Source organism: Crotalus tigris, unplaced genomic scaffold (assembly GCF_016545835.1).
Source record: "Crotalus tigris isolate CLP2741 ecotype Arizona unplaced genomic scaffold, ASM1654583v1 scf7180000018762.419966263:882430, whole genome shotgun sequence".
Classification (NCBI taxonomy): Eukaryota; Metazoa; Chordata; class Lepidosauria; order Squamata; family Viperidae; genus Crotalus; species Crotalus tigris.
The window spans coordinates 659,232-684,515 of record NW_024097187.1 but is presented as its reverse complement, the minus strand read 5'-3'; the positions used below and the strand labels follow the sequence as shown (position 1 = coordinate 684,515).

Sequence of the window (25,284 nt, the reverse complement as noted above, 5' to 3'; positions counted from 1 at the left end):
AAGCCATATACAGCCATACAGCTGCATTTCAAGGCAGCTGGGACTCTGAATTCGTAAATAAATATTCATTGCTTTCTCTTTTGCTTTTAATCCTTTAGACAAATAAAAGAAGACGTTATATTCCTCCAAATATTTTGTCTACATCCTCGTTCTGCATCAATAGATACCACCAAATTAGTCTACTTGGATTATTCATACAACTGCATCAGTAATGATATGATTCCAGCAGATAAGAATAATTGTTTCAAAAGTATGTTATAAACTTATCATAGAAGATTACTACCTCTCTGCTAGTATTAGATTTTAAAATCTTATCAGCTGGGCTGAACAACTATCAAAGATGCAACTAAGGCAGTTGTGGCTGACTCCATCTTCTTTCACCCTTATATCTCTTCTCTACTGCAACAGTTGGCATGGTTGTATAGTATCTGCCACTAACACTGTAGATTTTTTCTTTTTCCTTGGGTGCTACAAACACTTTACCACTGTAAAGTGAATTATACACTGGTAGTAAATGATGGTGTCATTTTAAAGTTAAAATTACAATCATATATTTTAATTTGATGTAAGATAGAATCAAAGCCTTTCTTGCATATGTTTGTGCACAAATATATATATATATATATAGACATACATTTACTCTGTTTCAAAATGTACAGTATACATTAACTGTATAATTGCAATGCAATATTCCCACATAGATTTGCTGTCTGGACTGTTCCTGGCTCAAGATAATGTTAGATATTTAAATAATTAAATTTCTCGTATTTTTTTTAAATCTCCCTAATAGGCCTAGATAATGATGATATTATAAGTGTATTTCAAGCAAGAAATAGGAGCTTGGAACAATGATATTGTTCTTTTCAATGTCCAAAAGCAGATTTGTCCACCAGGTGGTGTTTTGTTTTGTAACAATGGGAAAACACTCTTCAGAAGTGCTGGGAGAAGGGACTGTCATGTAGAAAGTAATGATAGGTTCTTCTGCACTGCAGCTCACTCCAGCCCAGCCCAGTGCAGTCCAGAAGAAGTCAAGGGGAAAAAAGTGAGAGAATGGAAATACCCACAGAATTTTCCCCACAGAAACAGGACAAATGCTCAGTGAAAATCAGAAGAAAATATCTAGCTTTGCTTTTTACAGACAAAACCATTTCTCTCTTCAGGGAGTTTTCAGGTTGTTACAAGAAACCTGGCACTGTCCATATAAATACTGCATAGAATCACATGTTCTCTTGGAAAAGAGAGTAAAAGCAATGTTTTTGTTCAACAGACATCCTATCACATTAAAAGCTTTTGTTGAAGAGAAATAGTCAATGTGTGAATTTGCCATTCTTCTTCATCTTTTCTAATGAGTCTCAGCCTTTCCTCTTGTTGCTGCCTTATCAGTTCTGGGGCTATATTGGCTCACATATCTGGGCCTGATCCCATTTCAGGTTGGCCTTCCTGCTTTGACTTACGTTTAGGGTGGGCACCTGCTTCTGTTCTCTTCCAGTCTGTTCAACTGGAGAAACTGCCCTTTCTATTTGACCCACATTAGTGTGTTTAGTATATGCTGTGGCATTGGGTCTGGTTTCATCAGCCAGCATGATGTCTAATTTCTGCAAGGGCAAAGCTCCTTTCTTTTAAGAGCCGTGGTGGTGCAGTGATTAGAATGCAGTATTGCAGGCTAATTCATTGCTCACTCCAGGACTTTGATTCTGAATGAGTCAAAGTTGATTCAGCCTTCCATTCTTCCGAGGTCAGTAAAATGAGGGCTCAGATTTTGTGAGCAATATTCTGACTCTGTAAACCACTTAAAGAGGGCTGTAAAGCACTATGCAGCGGTATATAAGTCTATTACTATTGCCCTCTTTCAACAATTGTTTTTCATGCATGATATTCTGGATCACTGCATCAGCCAGCACCCCTTGTAGTTGCCCCTTTCAATTGGATATCTCTGTTAGATATCCCACTTTGCTTTAGGTCATTGCACTGTGTTTTGGATATCCCACTCTGCCACCACGTTGCTCTAGGAACTTTTGTTTATATCCAATTCAGGGCCCACTCCAGCCTCTCTGGCCTTTAGATAATCCACACACCAGTAGACCATTGGATAGTAGTCCTAGTTTGCTATCTCACTCTTCCCAGGTCTACTGCTGCTCCTGCTCTTTATTATCAGGAATAAATTATAGTTCTCTTTAACTTCAGGTTGTTTCCAATTTCCTATACAGAATAGCAAAACCTACAACCCTTCTTATTCCCAGAATCCTTCAATGCCAACCGCTCCATCATAACAAACATGACCATCCTTGTACCACCACACTCAGATGCTTTGCTGCAAGGCTTTTATTGCTGCTGTTTGCCAAGCTAGATGGGCTAGCTGGGAAGAAGCAGGGCACCATCAGCCCAAGGTGTGAGCTACTCTCAGCCAGCCTGCCCATTCATAGTGGTTAATTGAGAAATTTCTATTATGTTATTACCTAAAAGAAAATTTTAATGAAATATACTGTAGATATGACTTCAAGAAAAATTGTCTGGAATGTATAAAGTTACTTCAAATTTATTGAAAATGAACGGTCATTTTATTATGTGTGGTGGATTTGTAAAAAAAGTCTGAAATTTCTAGAGTCAAATACATATAATAATTCAAAGAATTGTAAACTCAAAGGTCCCTTTTTCTTCAAAAGGAAACTGGACTGTTTTTTCCTTGAGGAAGAAGAAGAAAATGTTTCATTTCTCATCCTAGGAGCTTCATCAGTTCTGGTGGTGAGGGGAATGGAAAGATAGGTACTAAGAGTTGAGATAGGATGGTGGGAGAAGGGAAGGATAGGTTCTCATAGGATGGGGGGAGGTGGAAGGATTGCATTTCTTTGTAGTTATCCGGTCATTAGCATTCTCTGAGAGCTGTTGAGGCCACTTGGGGATTTGTCTGTGCCCTCAGGGTCACCTGAATCAGGGTGCAATTGGTTGTTGAATTTTCTTGGAACTGCTGCAAGGGCTGCATTATAAACTGGAGATAGTGTCTTATTCCCCCTCCTCTGTTGAGGAAGAGGTATTTAATTCTAATCCTCTTTCAAACCAATGGTCCTCTCTATCCAAAATGTGGACTTTGCTGTCTTTAAAAGAGTGTTTTTCAAATGCAGATGAACTGCTGAATCTTGTCCTGATGGGTTTGTTCTCCTATGTCAGTGGCGGCAAACCTATGGCATGCGTGCCAGAGGCGGCAATCAGAGCCCTCTCTGTTGGCACATGCGCCACTGCTGCCAGCAGCAGGTCCATCAGGCTGCCACCGCCACACAGAGCAGGAGCCCCATCCAGCACAAAGGAGGTGAAGCGGCCGACTAGCAAGCTCGAGTAGAGGTGGTAGAGCAGAGGTCACCAACCATTGTTGATTGGTGGACTGGAAGAAAAGGGAGGGGGAAGCATTTTACATGCGGGCATGTGCACACAGGGCCGCGAGCACGCACACACTGCAAATGGAGCGGGGCTGGTTCCTGCATGATATTCACTAGCCCTGTCCTGTTCTTGCGTAGTGCAGTGCCTTGTATCTGCACCCTGTGACATGGTGGCGGCCATTTTTGCACCCTGCAGCTCGGTGGCCCATTTTTGCACCCCTGGTTTTTGCATGCCAGAGGCAGCACTCAGAGATGCCTCCTTGCCCTCCCCCCCGAGGGCACCACAATGCTGATGTGGCCCTGGCACTTTACAATAAATAAGTGGATTTTGGGTTGCTGTTTGGACACTCTGTCTCTAAAAGGTTCGCCATCAGTATCTTATGTTGTGCCATGTGCTAGTGAAGTGGTTGTTTTGTTTTATCAATGTACAGATCTGCATATATATCCCTGATATATTGCACTGCCTATATCACATTGCTGTTTGTGTCTGGATGTTTTTTCCTTGGGCTGGACAAGCTTCTGCCTTAGTGTATTCCTGGCTTTAAAGTGAACATATATATTGTGTTGAACTGAACATGTGAAAATGTATGTTGTATTGAATGTTGTGTTGAACTGAAATCAGAACACAACAACATGTACGTTGTGTTGAACTGAAATCAGAACTTTTCTTGCTAGGATTAACTGACAGTCAAGTAGAAAAGAGCCATAGAGGATTATTTTTATATATAATTACTACTGCAAGACTATTACATGCACGAAAATAGAAATGCTCTGAAATACCCACAGCAAAGGGATGGTTGGTGAAGACCGAATTAGTGAAGATGGTAAATTTAACTTTTTTGATTAAAGATCAATAATTATATTTATCAATAACTGAAAAATCCTTATATGCATTTTAATGAAAAAAAGAAAAAAATGAATTTGTGATTTATGGGTTTGAGGATTGGTATGGGTGGACTATAGCAAGAAGGAAATTATAATGTAACATTAGACAGAGAATAAAATATAAATTCATTTATAACAGTGGTTCTGAACCTTTCTAATGCCGCGACCCCATAATACAGTTCCCTATGTTGACCCCCAACCACTTATACATCACCGGGTGCCAAGGGCGTGGCCAAAGAAAAGGGGGAAAAATGGCAGACAGCCTTGTTTGGCGACCCCTGTGAAATGGTCATTCGACCCCAAATGGGGTCCCGACCCACAGGTTGAGAACCACTGATTTATAACTTAAAAAGATTGAAGCTGCTTCTTCATATTTTTTCTTTTCTATTTCTTTTTCTATTTTCTTTGTTTCAAATATTTGTACTGTTTTTATCTTGTTAAAATTATTCAATAAAAATTAAACACATACACTATGTGCACATTCATAAAGAGAGAGAGAGAGCATATGTATACGCTTGGAAAGCAAGTAAGAGATGTTTTATCCCATTGCTATCTCACATTTAATTTGTGAAGCTAAAATAGTGACAGGCCAAGTCTACTGGAGAGCCCAGATAAGCGCAGCCATCTGAGCCCTGGTCTGTTTGCCCCAAACCCAACTATTGTTCAAAGCAACAAATACTGGGCTAAATATGTATATGTAGACAAGGAAAGAGACAAAGCACATATCATAGCAAGTAGCAATACTCTTTCACTAGACTTACCTCAGAATGTATATTAGGCACTGAACCAGTAAGCCCATTTTCTGTGATGGTGCTGTTGGAACTATTTGGGGAACTTGGGCCAGATCCAGGAGCACTGCTGCACATTGAAGACACTGCAATGAAAGTTTTTTTGGGGGGTGGGGGGGGGAGGAAATTGCCAAGTTAGTTCTCCACTGAATTAAGATGCTCTTGTGCCCAAGTAGGCTACTGAAAATTTCCCTTTTTATTTTGAAGCAGAATTAAGTTTCAGTTCACACGGTAGCAAAGAAATATTGGAAAAATATATGTTAAAAAGATAAAATTCAGTTGTTGGTTTGGTTTTCCTTTCTAACAGAACAAAGCACCAAAGAATGTTAACATGCAATAAAGGAATATCATGTTACACAACATACAATTTACACAAGCTGCGTAAAAAAAAATCCCTAGCATTTCCATGTTTTTAGTTCACAGGGCTATTAACTGAACAGCTGTCTCAACTGAAAACACTTATTACAAATGATATACACTCAGTCTTCTTTTACAAGATTTACTGAAATGAAAGGATATCATTAAAGAATTTCAGTGATTAATGATTCCCAATTTTCCCTGAATATGTATACATTTAGTTGGAGATATTCTTAGTTTCTTTCTAACAGTTTTTCAATGAACTGGTGAGGAAATACTTCTTTTCACTAATAACTGAGAAGCTTGCAGGTGGCTATTTACCACATAGTTTCCTGAAACCATATCAATCTGTAAACTATTACCTCCCTTTGTGATTTTCTAATCAAAATGTTTAGATTTCCTTGTTTATCAGAATTGATAAAAAAGAGAAGGATGCAATGCATGATTCCACCACACAGAAATGAATGCTCCTAGCTTTGTTTTTGACATTTCAAATTCATCTTTCTACATTAATTATAAATACCGACATGAAACAAAGAGAACTCTAGTTTCCCAGAAGGAGCCTGAGGTTGCTAAGAGCTCAAATGTCAACTTTCTATACTCCTTTCCCCAATTAAAATAAAAATCTCTTCAGAGTGTTGTTCTATAACTTCTACAAATTAAATGGCCATCCAATAAATTACTACTATTTAAATAATAATAATAATAATAACAATAATAAAGTTGAAAGGGATCTTGGAGATCATCTAGTCCAACCCCCCGCTCAGGCAGGAAACCCTATACCACGGGTCGGCAACCCGTGGCTCCGGAGCCGCATGTGGCTCTTTGAGCCATCCCCTGCGGCTCCAGAGCCTCCCCCCATTTTCAGAGAGAGACAAGGAGAGAGAGAGGCACTTTCTCTCTCTTTCTCTCTGTCTCTCATGTGGACTTGCCCCCTCGCAGGGCTCCTGAATGACCCTGCGCCCGGGTGCCCCACCCCCTGGGAGAAGGGCGGCCAGGAAGTCCCTTTCCCGGGCTGGCCCCATCTGAGGCGCACGTGGCTGGGGAGCCATGTGGGGAAGCCCCAAGATCCCCTCTGGGAACAGCCCTCCCGAGCCTCCACTGAGCGAGCCAGCCCTTCCACAAATGTGGCCCCTAGGGAGAGCAGCCCCTCCGATGCCCAGCCGGCGCGACCGTTGACCAAGCAGCAGCAGAGCTGGAGACAGAGGGTCATTGGCGGGGGGGAGGGGGCTCTGAGTCCACTGCTGCAAAGTGGCTACAGGGCAGGTAGCGCCCCCCCGGCTTACTTGCTCCGGGCGGCACTCTCAGTTGGGGCATCGCTTCCTGGGCCATCCCCGGGCCGCTCCCTGGGCAGCCAAGCCAGCCACATGTCTCCCCGGGCCAGACGGCAGTCATGGCTGGTGCGGCGGCCAGTGGGAGCACCGCACCCCGGGAAGCTGAGCCGGCCACATGTCTCCCTAGGCTGGGCCGGGCGGCAGTCATGGCTGGGGCAGCAGCCAGCATGGGCATCGCTCCCCGAGAAGCCGAGCTGGCCACATGTCTCCCCAGGCCGGGCCGGGCGGTAGTCATGGCTGGGGCAGCAGCCAGTGCAGGCATCGCTACCCAGGAAGCCAAGCTGGCCATATGTCTCCCTGGGCCGGGCCGGGCAGCAGTCATGGCTGAGGCAGCGGCTGGTGAGGGCATCGCTCCCCGGGAAGCCGAGCCGGCCACTTGTCTCCCCAGGCCAGGCCGCAGTCATGGCTGGGGCAGCGGCCGGCGCGGGCATCGTTCCCCAAGAAGCCGAGCTGGCCACATGTCTCCCCAGGCTGGGTGGGGCAGCAGTCAAGCATGAAGCTCGCCTGGATGCCGCAGGGCTCTCCACCACCTGGCCCCATTGGTGGCGTCTTCCTCGACCACTTTCGGGGAGCCGCCAGCACCGCTGCCCTCAGTGCTGCAGGAGGAGACCTTGGGCTGTGAGGCTGGTGGGGCCGGCAGCGATTGGGACCCCCCCTCGACCCCGCGGCGGCATTCCCCATTGCCGGCACAACTGCCCACGGTGCACCCAGTCCTGACACCCTCCTCCTGCAACGGCAAAGTGGCTGAGGATGTGGCGGGGGCGGGGGGACCCCAACCATGCTGCAGTGGCCAACGCCGCCGGAGCTGCCGCCGCCACCACCAGAGCTGCTGCCTCCTGTCCTCCCCCTCCCCGCCTGTTCAGCTGAGGACACGGCGGGGTGGCGGCTGAGAGCGCTGCCTCTCATCCTGCTCCCCCTCCCCACCTGTTTGGCTGAGGACATGGGGGGGCGGCTGGGAGCTGCTGCCTCCTGTCCTGCTCCCCCTCCCCACCCATTCATCTGAGGATGCGGTGGGGGAGTGACTGGGAGCTGCTGCCACCCGTCCTGCTCCCCCTCTCTGTCCGTTTGGCACTGTCTGCCTTTCGCTCTCTCTCTCTCTTCACCTGGAGGGAGAGGGAGAGAGAGAGAAAGAGAGAGAGAGAGGAAAGAGAGAAAGAGGAAAGGAAGAGAAGAGAAAGAGAGAGGAAAGAGAGAGAAAGAGGAAAGGAAGAGAAGAGAAAGAGAGAGGAAAGAGAGAGAAAGAGAGAGGAAAGAGAAGAGAAAGGAGAGAGAGAGAAAGTTAGAGGAAAGAGAGAAAGAGGAAAGAGAAAGAGGGGAAAGAGAGAAAGAAAGAGAAAGAGGGAAAGGAAAGAGCCCCTAAGATATTGGAACACTGCTATCATGTCCATCCTCGTCCTTCTCTTCATTAAACTAGACATACTCAATTCAGCAACCGTTGCTTATATATTTTAGCCTCCAGTCCCCTAATCATCTTTGTTGCTCTTCTCTGTATTCTTTCTAGAGTCTCAACATCTTTTTTACATTGTGGTGACCAAAACTGGATGCAGTATTCCAAGTGTGGCCTTACTAAGGCATTGTAAAGTGCTATTAATACTTCACATGATCTTGATTCTATCCCTCTGTTAATGTAGCCTAACACTGAGTTGTTTTTTTTCGGCAGCTGTAGCACACTGCTAGCTCATATCTAAGAGACTGTCCATTAGGATTCTGAGATCCCTCTCATAGTTGCTACTATTGAGCAAGGTACCCCCTATACTATACCTGTACATTTGGTTTTTCTTGCCTAATTGTAGAACCATATTTTTTTCACCATTGAATTTCATTTTGTTAGATAGTGCCCAGTGTTCAAATCTGTCCAGATCCTCTTGTATCTTAAACCTGTCTTCTGGAGTGTTGGCTATTCCTGCCAATTTGGTGTCGTCTGCAAGTTTGATGAGTTCCCCATCTATCCCCTCACCCAAATCATTGATGAAGATATTGAAGAGCACTGGGCCTAGAACAGAGCCCTGGGGCACCCCACTGTACACTTCCCTCCATGTAGACGCAGTTCCATTGAAGACCACACGCTGAGTACAGCTGGTCAACCAGCTACGAATCCATCTGATGGTGATGCTGTCTAATCCACATTTTTCTATCTTATCAAGTAGTAGGTTGTGATCTACTTTATCAAATGCTTTACTGAAGTCCAAGTAAATTATATCCACAGCATTCCTCTGGTCCACTAATTTTGTCACTTGGTTAAAGAATGCAATAAGATTTGTCTGGCATGATCTGTTTTTGACAAACCCATGTTGGCTTTTAGTAATGCGTTTGTTTGCCTCTAGGTGTTCGCTGATTCGTTGTTTGATTATCTTTTCCAGAGTATTCCCAGGTATTGATTATCAGTGATACATGTAAAATGAATGCATCACATATTTATTTATTTATTTATTCCTGAGCTTTTTCAATCTGCTCTTAGGTTCACCAATCCCTCCTCTTAGATTGCAATTTATTTAAGAAGTCTTTGAATAATTATCACTTTATTGATAATATTATCATACTATTGGGTCAGGATTAAACTAAAAATATTCAGACATTTCTTCCTCTTTCATGTTTTTAAAAAAGAAATGCTATAATTCTCATAACATTCATATTCTTTGGCCTGAGTTATTGTGCTCCCTTTTGACTAAAATTCTAATCATATACAAATTCACAATGCAGTTATGTATAAGTAATAAAATTTACTTAGTATTAGTTAGTGTTATGTTAGAATTTGATAGCAGGTTTGTCAGGGAGACCAAGGACTGGATGCATAACACAGTAATATAATTTATAATTTATAAATGTTTTTGAGTCTCATTAATATCTCTAATATTCCTGTAGAAATCCATAAAGTGAAAAATAAAAATGGCAGAAAAATAAAGTGGAACTAGCCAAACAAACAAAAAATATTTGAATTATCTGAAAAATTAATTCAAATTTGATTCTAGCTTTCGCACCAATTAATGTTTAAAATAAAAACATGGTTTCATGTGATCACAACATAATTTGAGCAGAGTGCTCTCAGCTAAGCTATCACTGATCAATGAATGTAGTTTAAAACAGAAAGCTCCATCTTTCAAGCAGGAAAGAGAGAGGAAAGTGAGGGAAAATTGTACAGGGCTCTCTATAGTTTTTTCTTTAGGAAAACATGGCTTTACAATTACATTTCAACAAATGATTGTTTTATCTATTTTGCCAAATTTCTTCTTCAATTGCAATGTTTTGACTCCAGTATCCTGTTTCATCAGCCACTTTGTAGTACACAGAGTATACCAGTATATAGTTTTAGTTTTTAATCAGTCTTTTTTCTCCCTTCTTGATATACTTGGGGAGAGGACTGAGGAACGAAATGTTTCATCCATTTTTTTTTAAAAAAAGCAAATGATACTTGCACGTGGGCTAACGTCCTCTTACCTGTGATTTCAATTGCTCGTTTTTTGAAGGTGCTGATGACTGTCCCATCTTTCCTCCGCAACAGAGGACTGCTTCTTCTCTCTGCCACCTTCTGTTTTAATCGTGAGCGCACTTTTAAATTGGGTTCTGAGGCTGAAAGGAAGAGGGAGGCAAGAATGAAAATTAAGGTGATCAGTATTCTACTGAAATAGACAGACTTAAGCAAGGAAGCAAACTGTGGTGAGGAGAAGAAGCTAACTGCATCTACATTTACCAGATCAATCATATTGCTTCAAGAAAGACTGAGCTTTTTTATAAATATATTTATTCTGCATTTCTGAAACATAACAATAAAACATTCATTCCCAACACAATGTCTTCTAGTTCTACCAAATGCCAACCAGTACAGTTAAATGTCAAAGTCCATGATATCTGGACTCAGGATGACTCCATTAAGAAATGAAGAATCTGAGCAGAAGACATATTATTATTATTCTTTTTTAGCAACACAGATATCCAGCACTGATAGGGCCTGTGTAGGTGGATGCAGCTTATTCTCACTTATTTATTCTCTTCTGCCTGATAAAACCCTCCACCTCCACCCAGGATACCAATTTAGATTATTTTGCTCCATAAAATCTGGAAGATATTCTATATAGACAACTTTTTTCTATTCAGCTTCTATGTCTTTATAAAAGCATAAGTGGAGTCCTGCTTGATCAAGCTTATGATCCATTTAGTCCGTCCATAGCTATGCAGATGCATTCATAAACAAAGACAGCAGAGTTATTGTCTTCCCCTAGTGCTAGCAGCTATCTGGGATTAAGGAAGTAATAAATAGCCACTAGGATTAGTAGCCACTAGGACTAGCAGCCATGGATAGCTGCTGATCTTTCATAAATTTGTTCACTCCCCTTTGAAAACTTAGTGACCATCATACCATCTGATAGCTGCAAATTCCATGGTTTCGCTAAACACCATTTCTACATGTCCTTTGAAAGTATATATTCAATCAGACAATGCCAAACAGACTACTACCTTTTATTCAGATCCTATCGTTTTAGAGACTATAACTCAGACATTGGCCAGTTTCTTTGCATCACCTTTTCAAGATCTTAATTCTTTCAAACTATATATTTTTTACTTGTAACCAAGAAGTTGGCAAGGTTCGAATAACCACAAAATACACCTAACAGACTGGAGGTGGGGAGAACAATGGGGAGAACCACTTAATATAGTTAATAGCTTCTCCAGTCAAAAAGTTGAAGAGGTGATGAACAAGATTCTTTACTGACTTAAATCCTTAGATACATGCTGCCAGTCACTAGGTTAGGAAGACAAACAGTCAGAGTTGGCATAAGGCAACTTCCTATGTTCCTAAAATGTCCTGATTTTACTTAGCTGCTGGGCTGTTTTTTTTTTCACATAGTTTGACTGTAAAAAATTTTTTTGCAAAAACCAGCTGAGATGTTACACAATTAGCATCTAAACAGCTGATTTCTTGCAAGGGGGCAATGACTGCATCTAAAAATAGGCTGTTTGTGAAGCCAGTCTTTATAGTACATTTATCCAGTGCTCTATTGTAAATTTAGAATTCATGTCATAATATTTTAGCAGAATGAGGATTTAGTATGTGAGCTTGATTTTCAATCAGAAGTTGGGTTTTTCACATTGTAAAATGCAGTATTTCATAACATACTTGTAATTAATATTCCTTTCTCATTTGTAATCTGATTTAATCATATTTAATCAATTTTTCTTTCCTTCGCTCTGTCAGCACCAGTCCATTGTCTCTACAAGTTAGTACATATAAGTTGCAGAAAAGCCACGCAAATTGACCCTCTCCCCTTTTGTTTATTCTTCAGCTATAGATCTTTACTAACCAGTTTTCCGGAGTGGAAAGTCATCTCTGCTATCATAAGTGCCAAGTAAAGGTAGTTTGCAAGACGCTGGTGTTCCCGGGCTGCCTGTCTGGGGAGGGGAACTCTGGTCCAATGAGGTATGATGAGCCCCCCTGCACAAATCAGAAAAAATATGTCCAGATTTATGTATTTATTAAGAAAATTTATATAGCTGCCCAACTCACTTTGGTGACTCTGGGTAGCTTACAAAGAAAAACCAATAATTCCACAGTCATCAAGATTTAAATCAAGATAGCTGTTTGTACACTAATTAGCATACAAGTAGTCCTCACTTACTAACAGTTTCATTTAACAAACATTCGAACTTCCAACAGTGTAAAAAAACAGCTTTGTAATCAATCTTCAAATTTATGAGTTGAAGCATCCCACAATCACATAGTCATTTGTGCACTTTGCAACAGAGATAATGAAGAATGTGGAAGTAAAATTATAAGCCAATGATTTTCTACAGTGACCATTGCGCTTAGCAATGGAATTACTCATACAATTGTGGTAGCTAAGCAAAGACTACCTCTGCTTCTTCTGAAAGTATCCTTCTGCTTTCTCCATTCGTATTGGATTGCATTTTTAATTTATAGTTATTTAACATTTCTTTAAATTTCATTGAATGAAAACGGCACCCGAGTATATTCAGTAGTCAAAGGCCACTAGTACAGATGGATTCAGTTATCATTCATTTCTTCATCCTTGTTTTTTTCTGTATAGCCTGAAATTCTTCTACCTTTCCATTCAGCTTTGATGAAAGAATTCTGTAATACCAGAATGCTCATTAACGCTACCAGTATGAGTTGAAAATGGTACCATGATTCTTAAATTTGTAAAGAATGAAGGAAAAGGGAAGATTGGAAGGAAGATCACAGTAATCTTTATCTTCTCCATTTCTCCTTTTGGCTGGAGAATGATCACTGATTTAGTATAGTAATACTGATCTTCAACCCAAAACTTAACTGATTATTTGATCAATATTAATACCATTTCATTGAGCAACATATTGTATCCCTTTGTCATTAAAGCTTAGACCACTATACCAAATTCAGTCTTCTTTCTATGGCCTTTTCTGTAAAGCAGAAATTCAAAGAAAAAATTCTGATAGCTACTTGATAGTAGAAGCATGAAAATAAGTATAGGCTTAACTGGGTAAGACTGGAAAGGATTTAGTGATATTTCCAGTAAAACTGCCCGTTTCCTTGAGAAATGGATTTGACCAGATGCTATACAAATTAGACAAAGATGTACTATTGTTGTGAACAGAAAAGGAAGGAGAAACTGTCTTACGCTTCCAGTTCCCCCACGATTCATTATCCAAAAATAGAATTTGCTTTTGCATGCACAGACACAAACATATACACACACAGAAACACACAAGCTGGCATACTGGTGAGGGAACTGTGAAATTGCTATTTTGAGCAAAATAAATGAATGAATTATTTCCCATCATAATGTAATTATGTAAATATAATTATTGCTGAAGATTTAAATTTAGAGAAAATTAAGTCCTTGAAAATGAAGACATATTCCTATTCTACTGCTGGATATACAGGAGCAAATATCAGTTGCACACTGGTTGTATACAGTAGATCTTGCATGTTTGTGACTGAAGTATTTATTCCATAACTGAAACTCAACTCTGTGCACAGCCTGTCCTAAATCAGTCTTAGATGAAAATCCTAGAGTAGGGTTTCTCAATCTTGGCAACATTAAGATATGTAGATTTCAACTTCCAGAATTCCGTAGCCAGCATGCTTAAGTTAAGGTTGCCAAGGCTGAGAAATCCTGTCCTAAAGACAAAGGAAAGACTTACCAGCATTTTGGATGCTGGGAGAGGGAATGATTCAAGCCACCCACTGTAGTTGGCTCTTTTGACTTGCTGAGAAGGAACTCTTGAAGTTTCAGCTTCACTTCAGTGCTTGCAATAGCACCTTTAAAAATTATAGAAAAACACTGGTAGAAAACATTAAAGGCAAGTTGAGGTGTTATCTCCCTTCCCTAACCTGGGGCTATGCAAATATGCGACCTTCAATTCTCACAAGTATGCCAGTGAAATGTGTTCAGGGACACTACTTTCCTCATCTTGTATTCCAGGCTAACAACCTATTTTTAAAACCCAGCATCAATCAAGCTTACAAAAGGGGGGGTGGGGGAGAATCCACTTTTCCTAAGTACACTGGCAAGAATTTTAATCACATCATCCTTCACATATTACTGAAGAATTCCATCACAGAGCTACATTTACTGAAATTTTTTAATCATTCTTTATTTATTATGAGGTGGAGGTTACAGCATCAATTGAAGAGCCAAGCCAGACACAGCATAACATCCAGAAATGCCTCAAATTTTATTTCTTTAAACATGTTATACAATCCCAAATCAGGGCATGTCCCCTGAGGTTTGCCATTGAGATCTCTCAATTCAACCCATCCCCATGCTCCTGTTGACACAGATAACTGTTGGTAAACTGTAAAGAGCCTAGTCATGCTGGAGAAAAGTGGTAAATCTGTCCATCCAGTGTGAAAAAAAAAGTATATGTACAGAAATGAATTTATGTATGGTACTATACCTGCCTGCTTCAATGCAACATTGACTACATGTACAACCATGGGTGCTCAACTCACCATACATTGTCTCATTTAATCTTCAAAGGGAAAATGATTGTTCATCTTTGTTCAAAAAATAACTCCCAAAGTTTGCAGATTTATGAAGAATCTGAAAATTAATTTGCAAAGATTCTCCATTTAAATATATATATATATATTTAAATTCTACAATCTGAAAGGAAGTGCCATGACAAAGAAGTCTAACCTTGGGTTGAAAGCCAAATTCAACAATTTATTTACATCTTTATATTGCCAATATACTTGTGAGGACAATTTTAATTATTTGAGTGGGTTTAGGTCCATGCAGATTGTTTTCAAATATGCTTCTCTATATGATATTTTGGGAATAGGAGAATATAATCCTCTAACACTCTCTAGTTGTTTCTTCCAGTCCTTGAAATACAAACAGGATATCATTCCAATAAATGCAGTGCAATGCAATTAAAATTTATTACTTTCTTTGCTCTTCTCCTTGTTGCGTAAGATGAGTAATTGCTGCTCCAGACGCTGCTTCTCCAGTTCTTCTTGTCGCTGTTGTTCTCGTTTACGCTGTTGCTCTAGTTCTTGTTGACGCTTTGCTGCCAACATCTCTTGCTGTTGCTATAAAAAAGAACAGGGAGAGAGTCAACACCACCAAAGGCAATTATGTATGTGCTTGAGCTTACATACATAAGCTCATGTATGATGAGCTTATGCATAGATGTCACATATAAAATACATTTTCAAGTCATATTTCAAACACAGATTATAACATCAAAGGTGGAAAAAGTGAATTAAGATTGTTTTCACCCATTAATAACTTCTCTCTTCCAGTAATTATTGCTTTATAAAACTTCTGAGTGATAGGAAAGTTATAACTAAGGCTCTTTCTACAGGATTTTAGCAATTTAGAAGTTTCCACTAATAAAACTACCATGGAACTCCTATTTCCATATAGAAAACATTTCTGTTACTCAGTTGATCATCTGAGCTCCTGCCTCCTGCTTCTCTAGCATTTGAAATATGATAAAAGATTATGCAAAAAAATAGTAATGCTAGTGCTTTGAAATATCCTTCAAGAGGTCCATGTTTGCTTTTATATTGCTTTTGCAGAACATATTTGCATTCTGTAGTAATTCAGATTTCTCTTGATCTTATTGACTGATGGTTTCTCTTTTATGTTGTTCTCACTTAGTGTTTTATGGCCTGTCAGCTGTTACAACCTTTTTTTTTACAGGAATTATGCTTCTTTCTTATTATTTTTGTGATTAGCTCTCTTACTAGGCAAAAATCAAGCTTGGGCTCTGTATGCATATGCCAGTGAGGGCAAACCTTTTAGAGACCTAGTGCCCAAAAACCGCCCAGCCCCTGCCCCTGCTCCGTCCCCACCCCACCCGCCGGACCACCCACCATTTCCATGACCCGCTGTAGCAGATCGCCCAGGCGGCCCAGCAGCGTCATGGCGGCCATGCCCTCTGTTCGCGCCCTGCAGCATCATCTACATGCGATGGGGCGTGAGGGTGGAGTCTTGTCCCTGCTGTCATGTGCTTGGCTGCACTGCTCCATGTGGGCCATGCCCGAGGGCGACTCTCCCCTGGGAGGGGGCTGCTGGTGAGAAAGGGGGTGTGGGGGGAGGTGGGGCTGGGGCGATGGCCCATGCCCACAGAGAGGACTCCGAGTGCTGCCTCTGGCACGCATGCCATAGGCTTACCACCACTGGCCTATGCTGTCCACAATGTAAATTTTTCATTTGTGTATTTATGCTTATGTAACATATTTCTACCAAAGCCCATGCCCTTCCTCTTTCCATTCTCTAAGCTGTTCTTTCCTCGTCTGGATAAAATCTGTTGTCACCATTTAATTGTATTATGGTAACAACACAAAAATAAATTTAGGTTTGATAAGACACCAAAAGCATTCTAAAAATATAGCTTTAAAAATCAGAAACTTCAATTAGATAACAAAATAACATTATTTCCTAGACTTTCATTTATTTTACGGGTAGCTGCAAAAAGGTTGATAGAATTAGGAATGAATACAAACATCATCCCTGAAAACTACTTGCCAACTTAGGTTCTATTGTCTATATTGATACCTTCAGAAGAAAACAGCAAAATCAAGAAGAAAGGATTTTTGTAGGGATATGTGATGTAGAATGATATTGGAAAATAAAAGCACCTGGCCATATTTGGCTTCTTTATAATTAGCTTCTGATCTTGATAGTATTTAGAGAGGAGATTACCATCAAATTCCAGGACTTCTGGCTGAACTAGAAAGTTATTGTGAATAGCCCAGAATTGCTTAAGGTGGACAGACATATAACATTATAAATAAATAGGAAGTTGAAAAATAATCCAAAGACAGCAATGCAAACCATTTCTATAGTATCTCCTCCCCTCAAAAAACAAACAAACAAACAAACAAACAACGCATGAAGAATTGTGAAGATACTAGAAGTTGGGCTCAGTTTTATAATATAAACAGATCCCTTTTTCTACTTCTGATTTTTATCCCCAGCAATTATTATTTCTGAAAACAGAAAATATATAGAGAAAATCCTGCTGAAAACTTCCAGGTCTATGAAAGAACCTGGTATGTATAATTCAAAATTGAAGATGTGTATCACTGTAAGTGAGGTCTATAAACTATGGATTTAACTAAAGTTAAAAAAAAGTAGAATAAGGAGGTTTGGGATAATAGTTAAGATAAAAAGCTGCAAAATACTGATTTAAACAGTGGCTGATAGCATTTATACGTACTACAATTTGTAAAACAAAAATGTTCATATAAAAAAATCCTGATTATTAAATGCAACATTATGTTCAGATATAACTCTGAATTGTTACTACTGAATAAACCTACTCTCTCATCTTCTGACAAGCCTGTTATTAGTTGTAACTCGTTTATTCGATTCATACACATATCAAGTGATAACATAGCTTATAATCTAATATATGAGCCCACCAGTTTATTTGAACAAGCTAGAATCATAAAGTACAGTGAAAATATTTTATCCCAGTTCAAATATAAAAATAAGTTTATTGAAAACTAGGAACAATTTCCTCTTCATAATCACAATGGAACGTAGCTAAAAAGACATGCAAGTTTTTCCACCTTACCTGGGCTCATTGTATTAATCTGAAGTTCAGAATTAAATATGAATGAGGCCAGTGTAAGTAATAGCTTGATTAGGTTGCAAGCTATTAAAATAAGGGACATGGTAGTCTGTTTCTCGAAGTGCCTTTAAAAGTATGAAGTGGGTATGAGTGATTCATACTGATAGTAATCCATATTTTCAAGGACAGGAAGATTCTAAAATACAATACATGAACACCATCAAATAACATTACCCATATAGTTTTTATCACTGCTATTGAAACAAAATCTGGAGTCGCATGCATGAGTGATCAAAATAGAAGGGACGTTGTCTTACCTGAACGCCTTTTCTCAGCACGGAGATGGAGAATCCACCAATGGGTTAGGTCTGTCTTCCTGCCCATTCAGACCAGGTCAGTCAAACTTGCCATGCCTGTCCTAAGCTAGGACACACCCAGTCTTGACAAGGGCGAAAGCAGCTGACGACAGTCCAACGTGTTGGCTCCCAGACCCCTAACATTGGCCTGACGGCCTTATAGGGAAGGAGTGATTCTCCATCTCCGTGCTGAGAAAAGGCGTTCAGGTAAGACAACGCTCCTTCTCCAGCACAGGAGATGGAGAATCTACCAATGGGACATACCAAAGTCTCACTGTCCCAATGAGGGGGAAACAGAAAAGGCCGGAGCCACGTCCCCAGAAACCACCTGCTGAAGGACCCTCCTTCCAAAGGAGGCGTCCGCAGATGCAAACTGGTCTATCTTATAGTGCCTCACAAATGGGGAAGGCGAAGACCATGTCGCAGCCCTGCAAACCTCCTCGATAGAAGCCTGTGTGGCCCATGCCGCAGAGGTTGCAGCGCTGCGAGTAGAATGTGCTGTGACATGACGTGGAGCTGGCAGGGAATGCAACTGGTACGCCTCTGCAATGCAAGTCCTGGATCCACCTGCCTATGTTGAGGCAGACACCTTCTGCCCCATGGAGGCCTGGTGAAAGGAGGCGAAGAGGGCTTCAGACTTGCAAAAGGACGCTATTCTCTCGATACAGTGTCGCAACACCCTGCGGATGTCCAGTGCGTGCCACTGCCATTCCAAGTCATGAGACGGATTAGGGCAAAAATCCGGCAAAACAATCTCCTGTGCTCGATGAAAAGGGGTGTTGACCTTCGGGATGAAGGTAGGGTCCAAATGAAGGACCACCCGGTTTTGGTGGAAGGTACAAAGATCCGCCCTGACCAACAGTGCCGCGAGCTCAGAGATGCGCCTGGCCGATGTGATGGCGACCAAGAAAGCCACCTTGAGGGACAAGGACCTCAGGGCACAGGTTCTGATAGGCTCAAATGGCAGTTTGGTGAGGGCCCATAGGACCCGTGGCAATTCCCAAGAGGTTTACCTATGTACTATGGGAGGTTTTGTGTTGGTAGCGCCCTTGAGAAAGGAGCATATCCTGGGATGCTGGGCCAAAGGAACCAAATTGGCACAGGTAAGTAGAGTGGACAGAACTGCGACCTGCCTGTGGATGGTGTTAGGTACCAATCCCTTATCAAGACCTTCGAGTAAGTATTCCAGGATGCTCAGGATAGTCATGTCCGAGATAGCTAGATGCCGCCTCTCACACCAATTGCAAAAGTCCCCCCATGTGGATTCATAGATTCGATTTGTTGCCGGCCGTCGGGAGGCCTGAATCATGGAATCATGCCGGGCGAGTATGATTCCCGTGTCAGGATCCGGCATTCAAGTGCCAGGTGGCTAATTGTAGCCACTGGGGTTCTGGGTGTTGCAGAGCTCCCTGGCTGAGAGACACACGATCCGGGGGAATTCTCCATGGGGCAGAATTGGAGAGATTCACAAGGTCTCCAAAACCTTGGGAGGGTGGAGGGCAATTTTAGACCTCAAAGGTCTGAATTCCCATATTGCATACCGAAAATTCAAGATGCAGACTCTTCAGTCCATCTTGGGCAGCATAAGGAACGGAGACTTCCTGGCGTCCATAGACCTCACGGAAGCATATCTCCACATCCTCATCCTCCCAGACCACCGGCAGTTCCTCAGGTTCTGTTACGCGGGCCATCACTACCAATACAGAGCCCTTCCCTTCGGCCTTTCACCAGCTCCAAGGGTGTTTACTAAAGTCCTGGCAGTGCTGGCTGCACATCTTCGATTGGTACTGCTGCGTGTCCAGTGTTATCTGGACGACATTCTCATCCAGTCGTCCACGAAGAGGATGGAGTAAAATCCCTGCCCCTGTTGACCGACCGGCACAGGTTCTATGACTCTTATCTCCAAAAGATGTCAAATGGCCTCCTGCATGAGGCCATTTTTGACAGGATTCTTTGATAGGGGCAAGGAATGAAGTGCTCTGGGGGGCTGCACACGAATTCCAGGGATAGACTGTATTGAATGGTCTGACGGACCCAGGAATCTGTAGTGGTGGGCAAGAGCGCCAGTCTGCCACCTATGGGGTGGTAACTTGGGAGTCATTTGGATCTTCTATAAGGGCGACCCCCCCTCAAAATGGCCGCTTGCTCTGGAATTGTTGTCTGGGGCTGGGGCTGGTCCTGTCAGCCGGGCGATCCTGTCTGGCCGTGAAGGGGCGGGGAGGCTAAATGGAACTTGAGCCCATTCCTGGCTGAAAGGACTGCCTGTGCATGTATGGGTTAGCGTGCCTGTCGGCCCGTTTGCTGAGGTGGACCAACTCCTTCCACTTGTCCTTATTTTCGGTCAAATAAGGAGTCAGGGCCTCTCCAAACAGCTGACCACCCTGATAGGGGGTGTGGCTAGACCCCATTTGGACTTTGGGTCAGCTTGCCAATGTTTTAGCCATAGTATCCTTCGTGCTGAGATGTTGGCTGCTATGGATCTGGATGAGAACCTAGCCGCATGTAGTGTCACATCTGAGACATACTCCAATGCTGCAATGAGCTTGCTCAGGTCTTGTTGGGTATGTACCTCCTCCGGGGGAAGCCTAGCTTGTAGTTGACGGAGCCAGAGTAGGGAAATCCTGGCAAAGAAGGATGCACAAGTGGCAGCTCTAACCACCCATGCCGCCGCCTGGTGAGTCCTGCGGAAGGCCAGTTCCCATCTCCTGTCCTCAGCCTTTATGCCTCTGCCATATCCCCCGACACTGTGGATGAGGACAAGAGGGGACCAAAGGGTTCATCCAACATTGACACCTTAAGGTCCTCCGCCAGGTCTGGCGCTGCGCTGAACAGTTTCCTGTCTGTTCCCCCCGGGGGGGGGAAGGTGCCAGGTGATACCCATTGCTTCCGGACCGCATTCCGAAAGAGTGCTGGACAAGGAACATGGTGCGGAGTTACAATGGGCTCGAAGAACACCAGGTTCGAATCTGAGCTGGATGGTGGATCTGACTGAGGGGTCTGGTCAGGGCCTATGTTGGCTGTTGTACTGGCCCTGCAGAGCAGAGGCAGGAAAAGGGCCGGATTGAATAGACCTCAAAATGGTGGAGGGTCTGGGGGAGGGTCTTCCTCCTCCCACCATGACATGTCAGGTTGGTCCTCCCACGAAGATGAGGCTCTGCTGAGAGAGGATCAGGATGGTGAAGAGGGACCCTGGTACTCGGGTGCACCCAACTGAAAGGATGGGGGCATGGAAGCCACGGACTCGGGTCTGGGCACGTAGTAAGACCTAGCAGCAAGTGCCCGGTCCACCACCTGGGTGATCAGGGTTTGGAGACGGTCCTCAGAAGGTGAGCCCTTGGGCTCAGCCACCCTGAGTCCAGCCACTGTGGAGGTAAAAGTGGCCTCTGGAACTGAATGTGAGACCTGTGGTGGCAATGATGGTTGGTGGGTCATTTGGACTTGATCCACCCCAGAAGAGGGTTTGCGGTGGGACTCCCCTCTGGAAACCAGACCCCTTGAGTAGAAGTCGAGGGCCCCAAAGGGAGATCAAAGTCCGCGTCCTCTGTCTGCTCCGCCTTTGCCCTGACCTGCTTCTGCGCCTTGGAGAATTCCTTCTCCAAACCCTGATGCCTTGTGCTAGCCTGTTTCTCTGCCACTTTTCAAGGCTTCTTTCCAGAGATGGTTGGGCCTTGGCTTTGATCCTGCCTGCCGCATCCTGATTGGAGGATTTCTGCCTTTTATGGCTAGTAGATGGGGAGGCAGTGTTCTTGAGTTGAGACACCGTAGAGTCCTCCATCCTGGGGTGAGAGGGAGCTCTGGCAGGGAATCAGTTGGCGATTTGGCTGAGCAGGTGGAGCAGGGGGTTGCCAAGGCAATAGTTTATTCCGCCCTGCTCCCCTGGCCACCCAGTCGGTGAGGGAGGCGGACTGTTTGTCCCCCTATTTGGGTCCAGTTGTGTCTACGGCTACGGCAAACCTGCTTCCACGTACAGCTCTGGTAACGACGAGGTGTCAGCACGCTCGCCTGGTGGGTTGGATCTAGCCCACTAAGGGGTGGCCAGGTTAATGAATTGCACCAGTGAGTGCCAGTAATGCAGCTCAGCGGCTATGGCACACCACGTGCACAAATAGTGGCGGCACAGGGCGCTGGTAATAATGCAGGCCGGCCTGGTAAGCATGGGCCGGAAAGGCCGAACGACCCCAGCTCTTAAAAACCCAACACAATCCTAGGTTGCTTTAACTGAGGGGATGGAATAGAATCAAGATCACGTGAGAATAGGCTGAAAATGGCCCCAGCTGCAGGACAGGCTGCGGTCCAAGATGGCGGTCACCCGATCGGCCTGTGAGGGAAAAACAGAAGGCTGAAGATACGGAGCCAATAAGGGGGTCTCAGTAAAAACCCGCCGGGAACTTGCTCGGCTGCCACAACTCTTTCCGGTAGCCAAAAAGACGACCGGAGCATTCCGGGTTGAAAACGGCAGGAAAGGAGCCTTCCGGGTCGAAAAAAATGGCAGTCGCTTGAAACGGCAGGAAAAGGAGCCCTCCGCCTCTACGATTCTGCAGTGTCTGTTCAGGCATCGCTTCTCGCACTTACTCTCTTTAAAAAGGATTCAGCCGAATGAGAATCCCACCCCCCCCCCGGGAGGTTTGAAGAGCCTCGGGCTGCAGCGCTGATCCCAGCGCTGTAGAATCTAAGTAAAATGAATGAAAGTAGAACGGAAGTCTCCATTCTCTTTATGGACCCGAAAGAAAAAAAATTTAACCTCAGACTGCAGCGCTGATCCCAGCACTGCAGAATCCAAATGGGACTGGATGGAGGGAGAACGGAAGCCTCCGTTCTCCTTAGGAGTCTAAAAGAAAAAAAAATTGTCTATCTTCTATCAGTCATTCAAAGCAGCGCTGATCCCAGCGCTGCTGAGAATGAACATGGATCTTATAGGAGAATTCACCAAGGGTAAGCTCTATCCTACCTCTTTCTGGGAGCCAAGATTGGCATGTCTTGTAGGGCTGGAGACCAGGTCAAGACTGGGTGTGTCCTAGCCCAGGACAGGCATGGCAAGTTTGGCTGACCTGGTCTGAATGGGCAGGAAGAAGAGCTAACCCATTAGTGGATTCTCCATCTCCTGTGCTGGAGAAACATAATATCACACTTGGAGATGAAAGAATGTGCCAGAATTTAAATCACTGCAATTCTTATCTCTGGATTCTGAAAATTGGAAAACGAGCACATAACATTCTTTGATCATGTTCAAAAAAAAAAAAAATCACTGTTCCAATACCCAGATTTTTTCTCTGCATTTGGATTCAGTCTAAGGACTTCCAAATGAAAAGGTACAGAATCTATGCAATTTTTGAGTCTTGTCTCTTACAGTAGTACAGTGCCTAAAAGAAAGGAATTCCTACTCCAATCCCGAGTAGTTAATTAAATGTAACTGAAGTGAATGCAGATTTATTTTTACCAGTATTTTCATCTGCATTGAATTTTAAATTCTAGCTTGGTTGATTGAGCTTGGGGGTTTCTCCTTCATAAAGAGCTTTGCATTTTGATGGTGAGGAAAACAGTAAAACAAGGCAGAAATGACACACCGTACTTCAAATCCAAAATTAGAAAAAGTTGATTGATACATACCCCATCCCATTCCCAACATAAATAGTTCTTCCCAGAATGGAGCTCTAAAATAAGAATGCTCTATCAGAAAAGATCCTGATCCCTGGAACAGTCTAGATAACAGATGGAACTCATAGCAAGGCTTTATCAACAGAAAAGAGCAAAGAAGAAAACAGGGGAAGAAGCACTGGCATGGGGGACATAGGATCAGGTCCATGAGTGCTAAGATTGTTAATTAGGCTCAGAAACATACAGACTATCATGGAATGCAGACTAATGCAACCTGGAATACTTTCCTGCTTTGTCTATATCAGGTGCCAACCTGTGGAATTCAGTACTTTTCCAGTGTCTAGGAAGAGCCATTAATTTAATAGGAGGATAGATAGGATTAGCTTAGTTGGCTGCCAAATTCTAGACAACTATAATACAGCAATGTTATCTACTGGCTATTTTTGCATTCTAGATGTGGTAGCCAATGGTTATAAGATCAAGGAAGAAAGAGGAAAAGTATAAAATAAAGGAGATAAATGGTAATTCGGGCCACAGCTATCATGGGAGTCTCAGATCACAAGACTGAAACCTTGAGAAGCTACTTGCTACATTCTATAATGTCAGAGGAAATGTTAGCCAAACCCCCAAGCATCTTAGGTCTGGGTTTTATCAATATTCAATCTTGCTTATATGTAGCCTCATCAAGCCTGAAACTCTTCTTCAACTATTGATCTTTATTCTAGGAAACATGCTGTTGCAGCTGGCACTAGTATCATTAGCCTATGTCACTCTGTGACAAAAAGAAGGTATTGTATGAATACCATTTCAGGTACAATCCTATTTAAAGGATTTCCATTGGGCTAGGATTCTTGACAACTGCTGCGAGTTCAAATAGATAATACTGGGTGTGACACGAAAAGTATGATTCAGAAGGAGACAGCTTGGTGAGCATCTCCAAATTACCTTGAGGTGTTTCTGCAATTGGACTTCATGTTGCCGTGTTAGATGCTCATGTTGCTTCTGAAACTCGGCAAAGAGCAGCTGCTTCTGCAATTGCTGTTGCTGTTTCAGAGCCAGCAGTTCCTGCTGCAGCTGCTGCTCCCGGACAGTTGGGTCCATAGTGGACACATTAGATCGGGAATCCATCCGCAAATCCACTGGGCTGCTGTTGCTGTTGCAAGAATTCTGCATCACCATGGGAAGAACCGGCTTCAAGTCCATAGCTGGAGATTAGAAAGAGAGTTCATGATTGCAGTAGAACAATTGGCAACAAAGAGTGCTGAGATCATGGCCTACATGTGCACGTTTGTCTATCCTTAAAGAAGAGCCTTGCAGCAAGTAGAGTACTTCTGTTTGCATGATAAAACTGCCAAAGACAAACTTCATGGATATACTATTACAATTTTATGCACATCAGTAGCTAAACATGATTTGTCGTTTATGAAGTCTACAATATAATATAATATAATAGAATAGAATAGAATAGAATAATAACTTTATTGTCACTTTGAATGTACACTAATCGGCATACATTAAAATGAAATTTCATTGCATTCAGCTCTTAAAGGGTCACCATCTCCGATACACACTA

General features: G+C 42.9%; 1 protein-coding gene across 6 annotated transcripts in view; it reads right to left on the bottom strand.

The window, feature by feature from the left end:
- Positions 1 to 25,284, bottom strand: part of HDAC5 (histone deacetylase 5) — a 152,113-nt gene that overhangs the window by 48,756 nt on the left and 78,073 nt on the right. For all 6 annotated transcript variants that reach the window (XM_039355851.1, XM_039355852.1, XM_039355853.1 and 3 more), the window contains 6 exons: positions 24,657 to 24,916; positions 15,121 to 15,265; positions 13,873 to 13,990; positions 12,033 to 12,163; positions 10,171 to 10,302; positions 5,018 to 5,130 (listed from right to left, as the gene is read on the bottom strand). In XM_039355851.1, the coding sequence (XP_039211785.1) occupies positions 5,018 to 5,130; positions 10,171 to 10,302; positions 12,033 to 12,163; positions 13,873 to 13,990; positions 15,121 to 15,265; positions 24,657 to 24,916 (899 nt within the window). The remainder of the gene's footprint in view (positions 1 to 5,017; positions 5,131 to 10,170; positions 10,303 to 12,032; positions 12,164 to 13,872; positions 13,991 to 15,120; positions 15,266 to 24,656; positions 24,917 to 25,284) is intronic.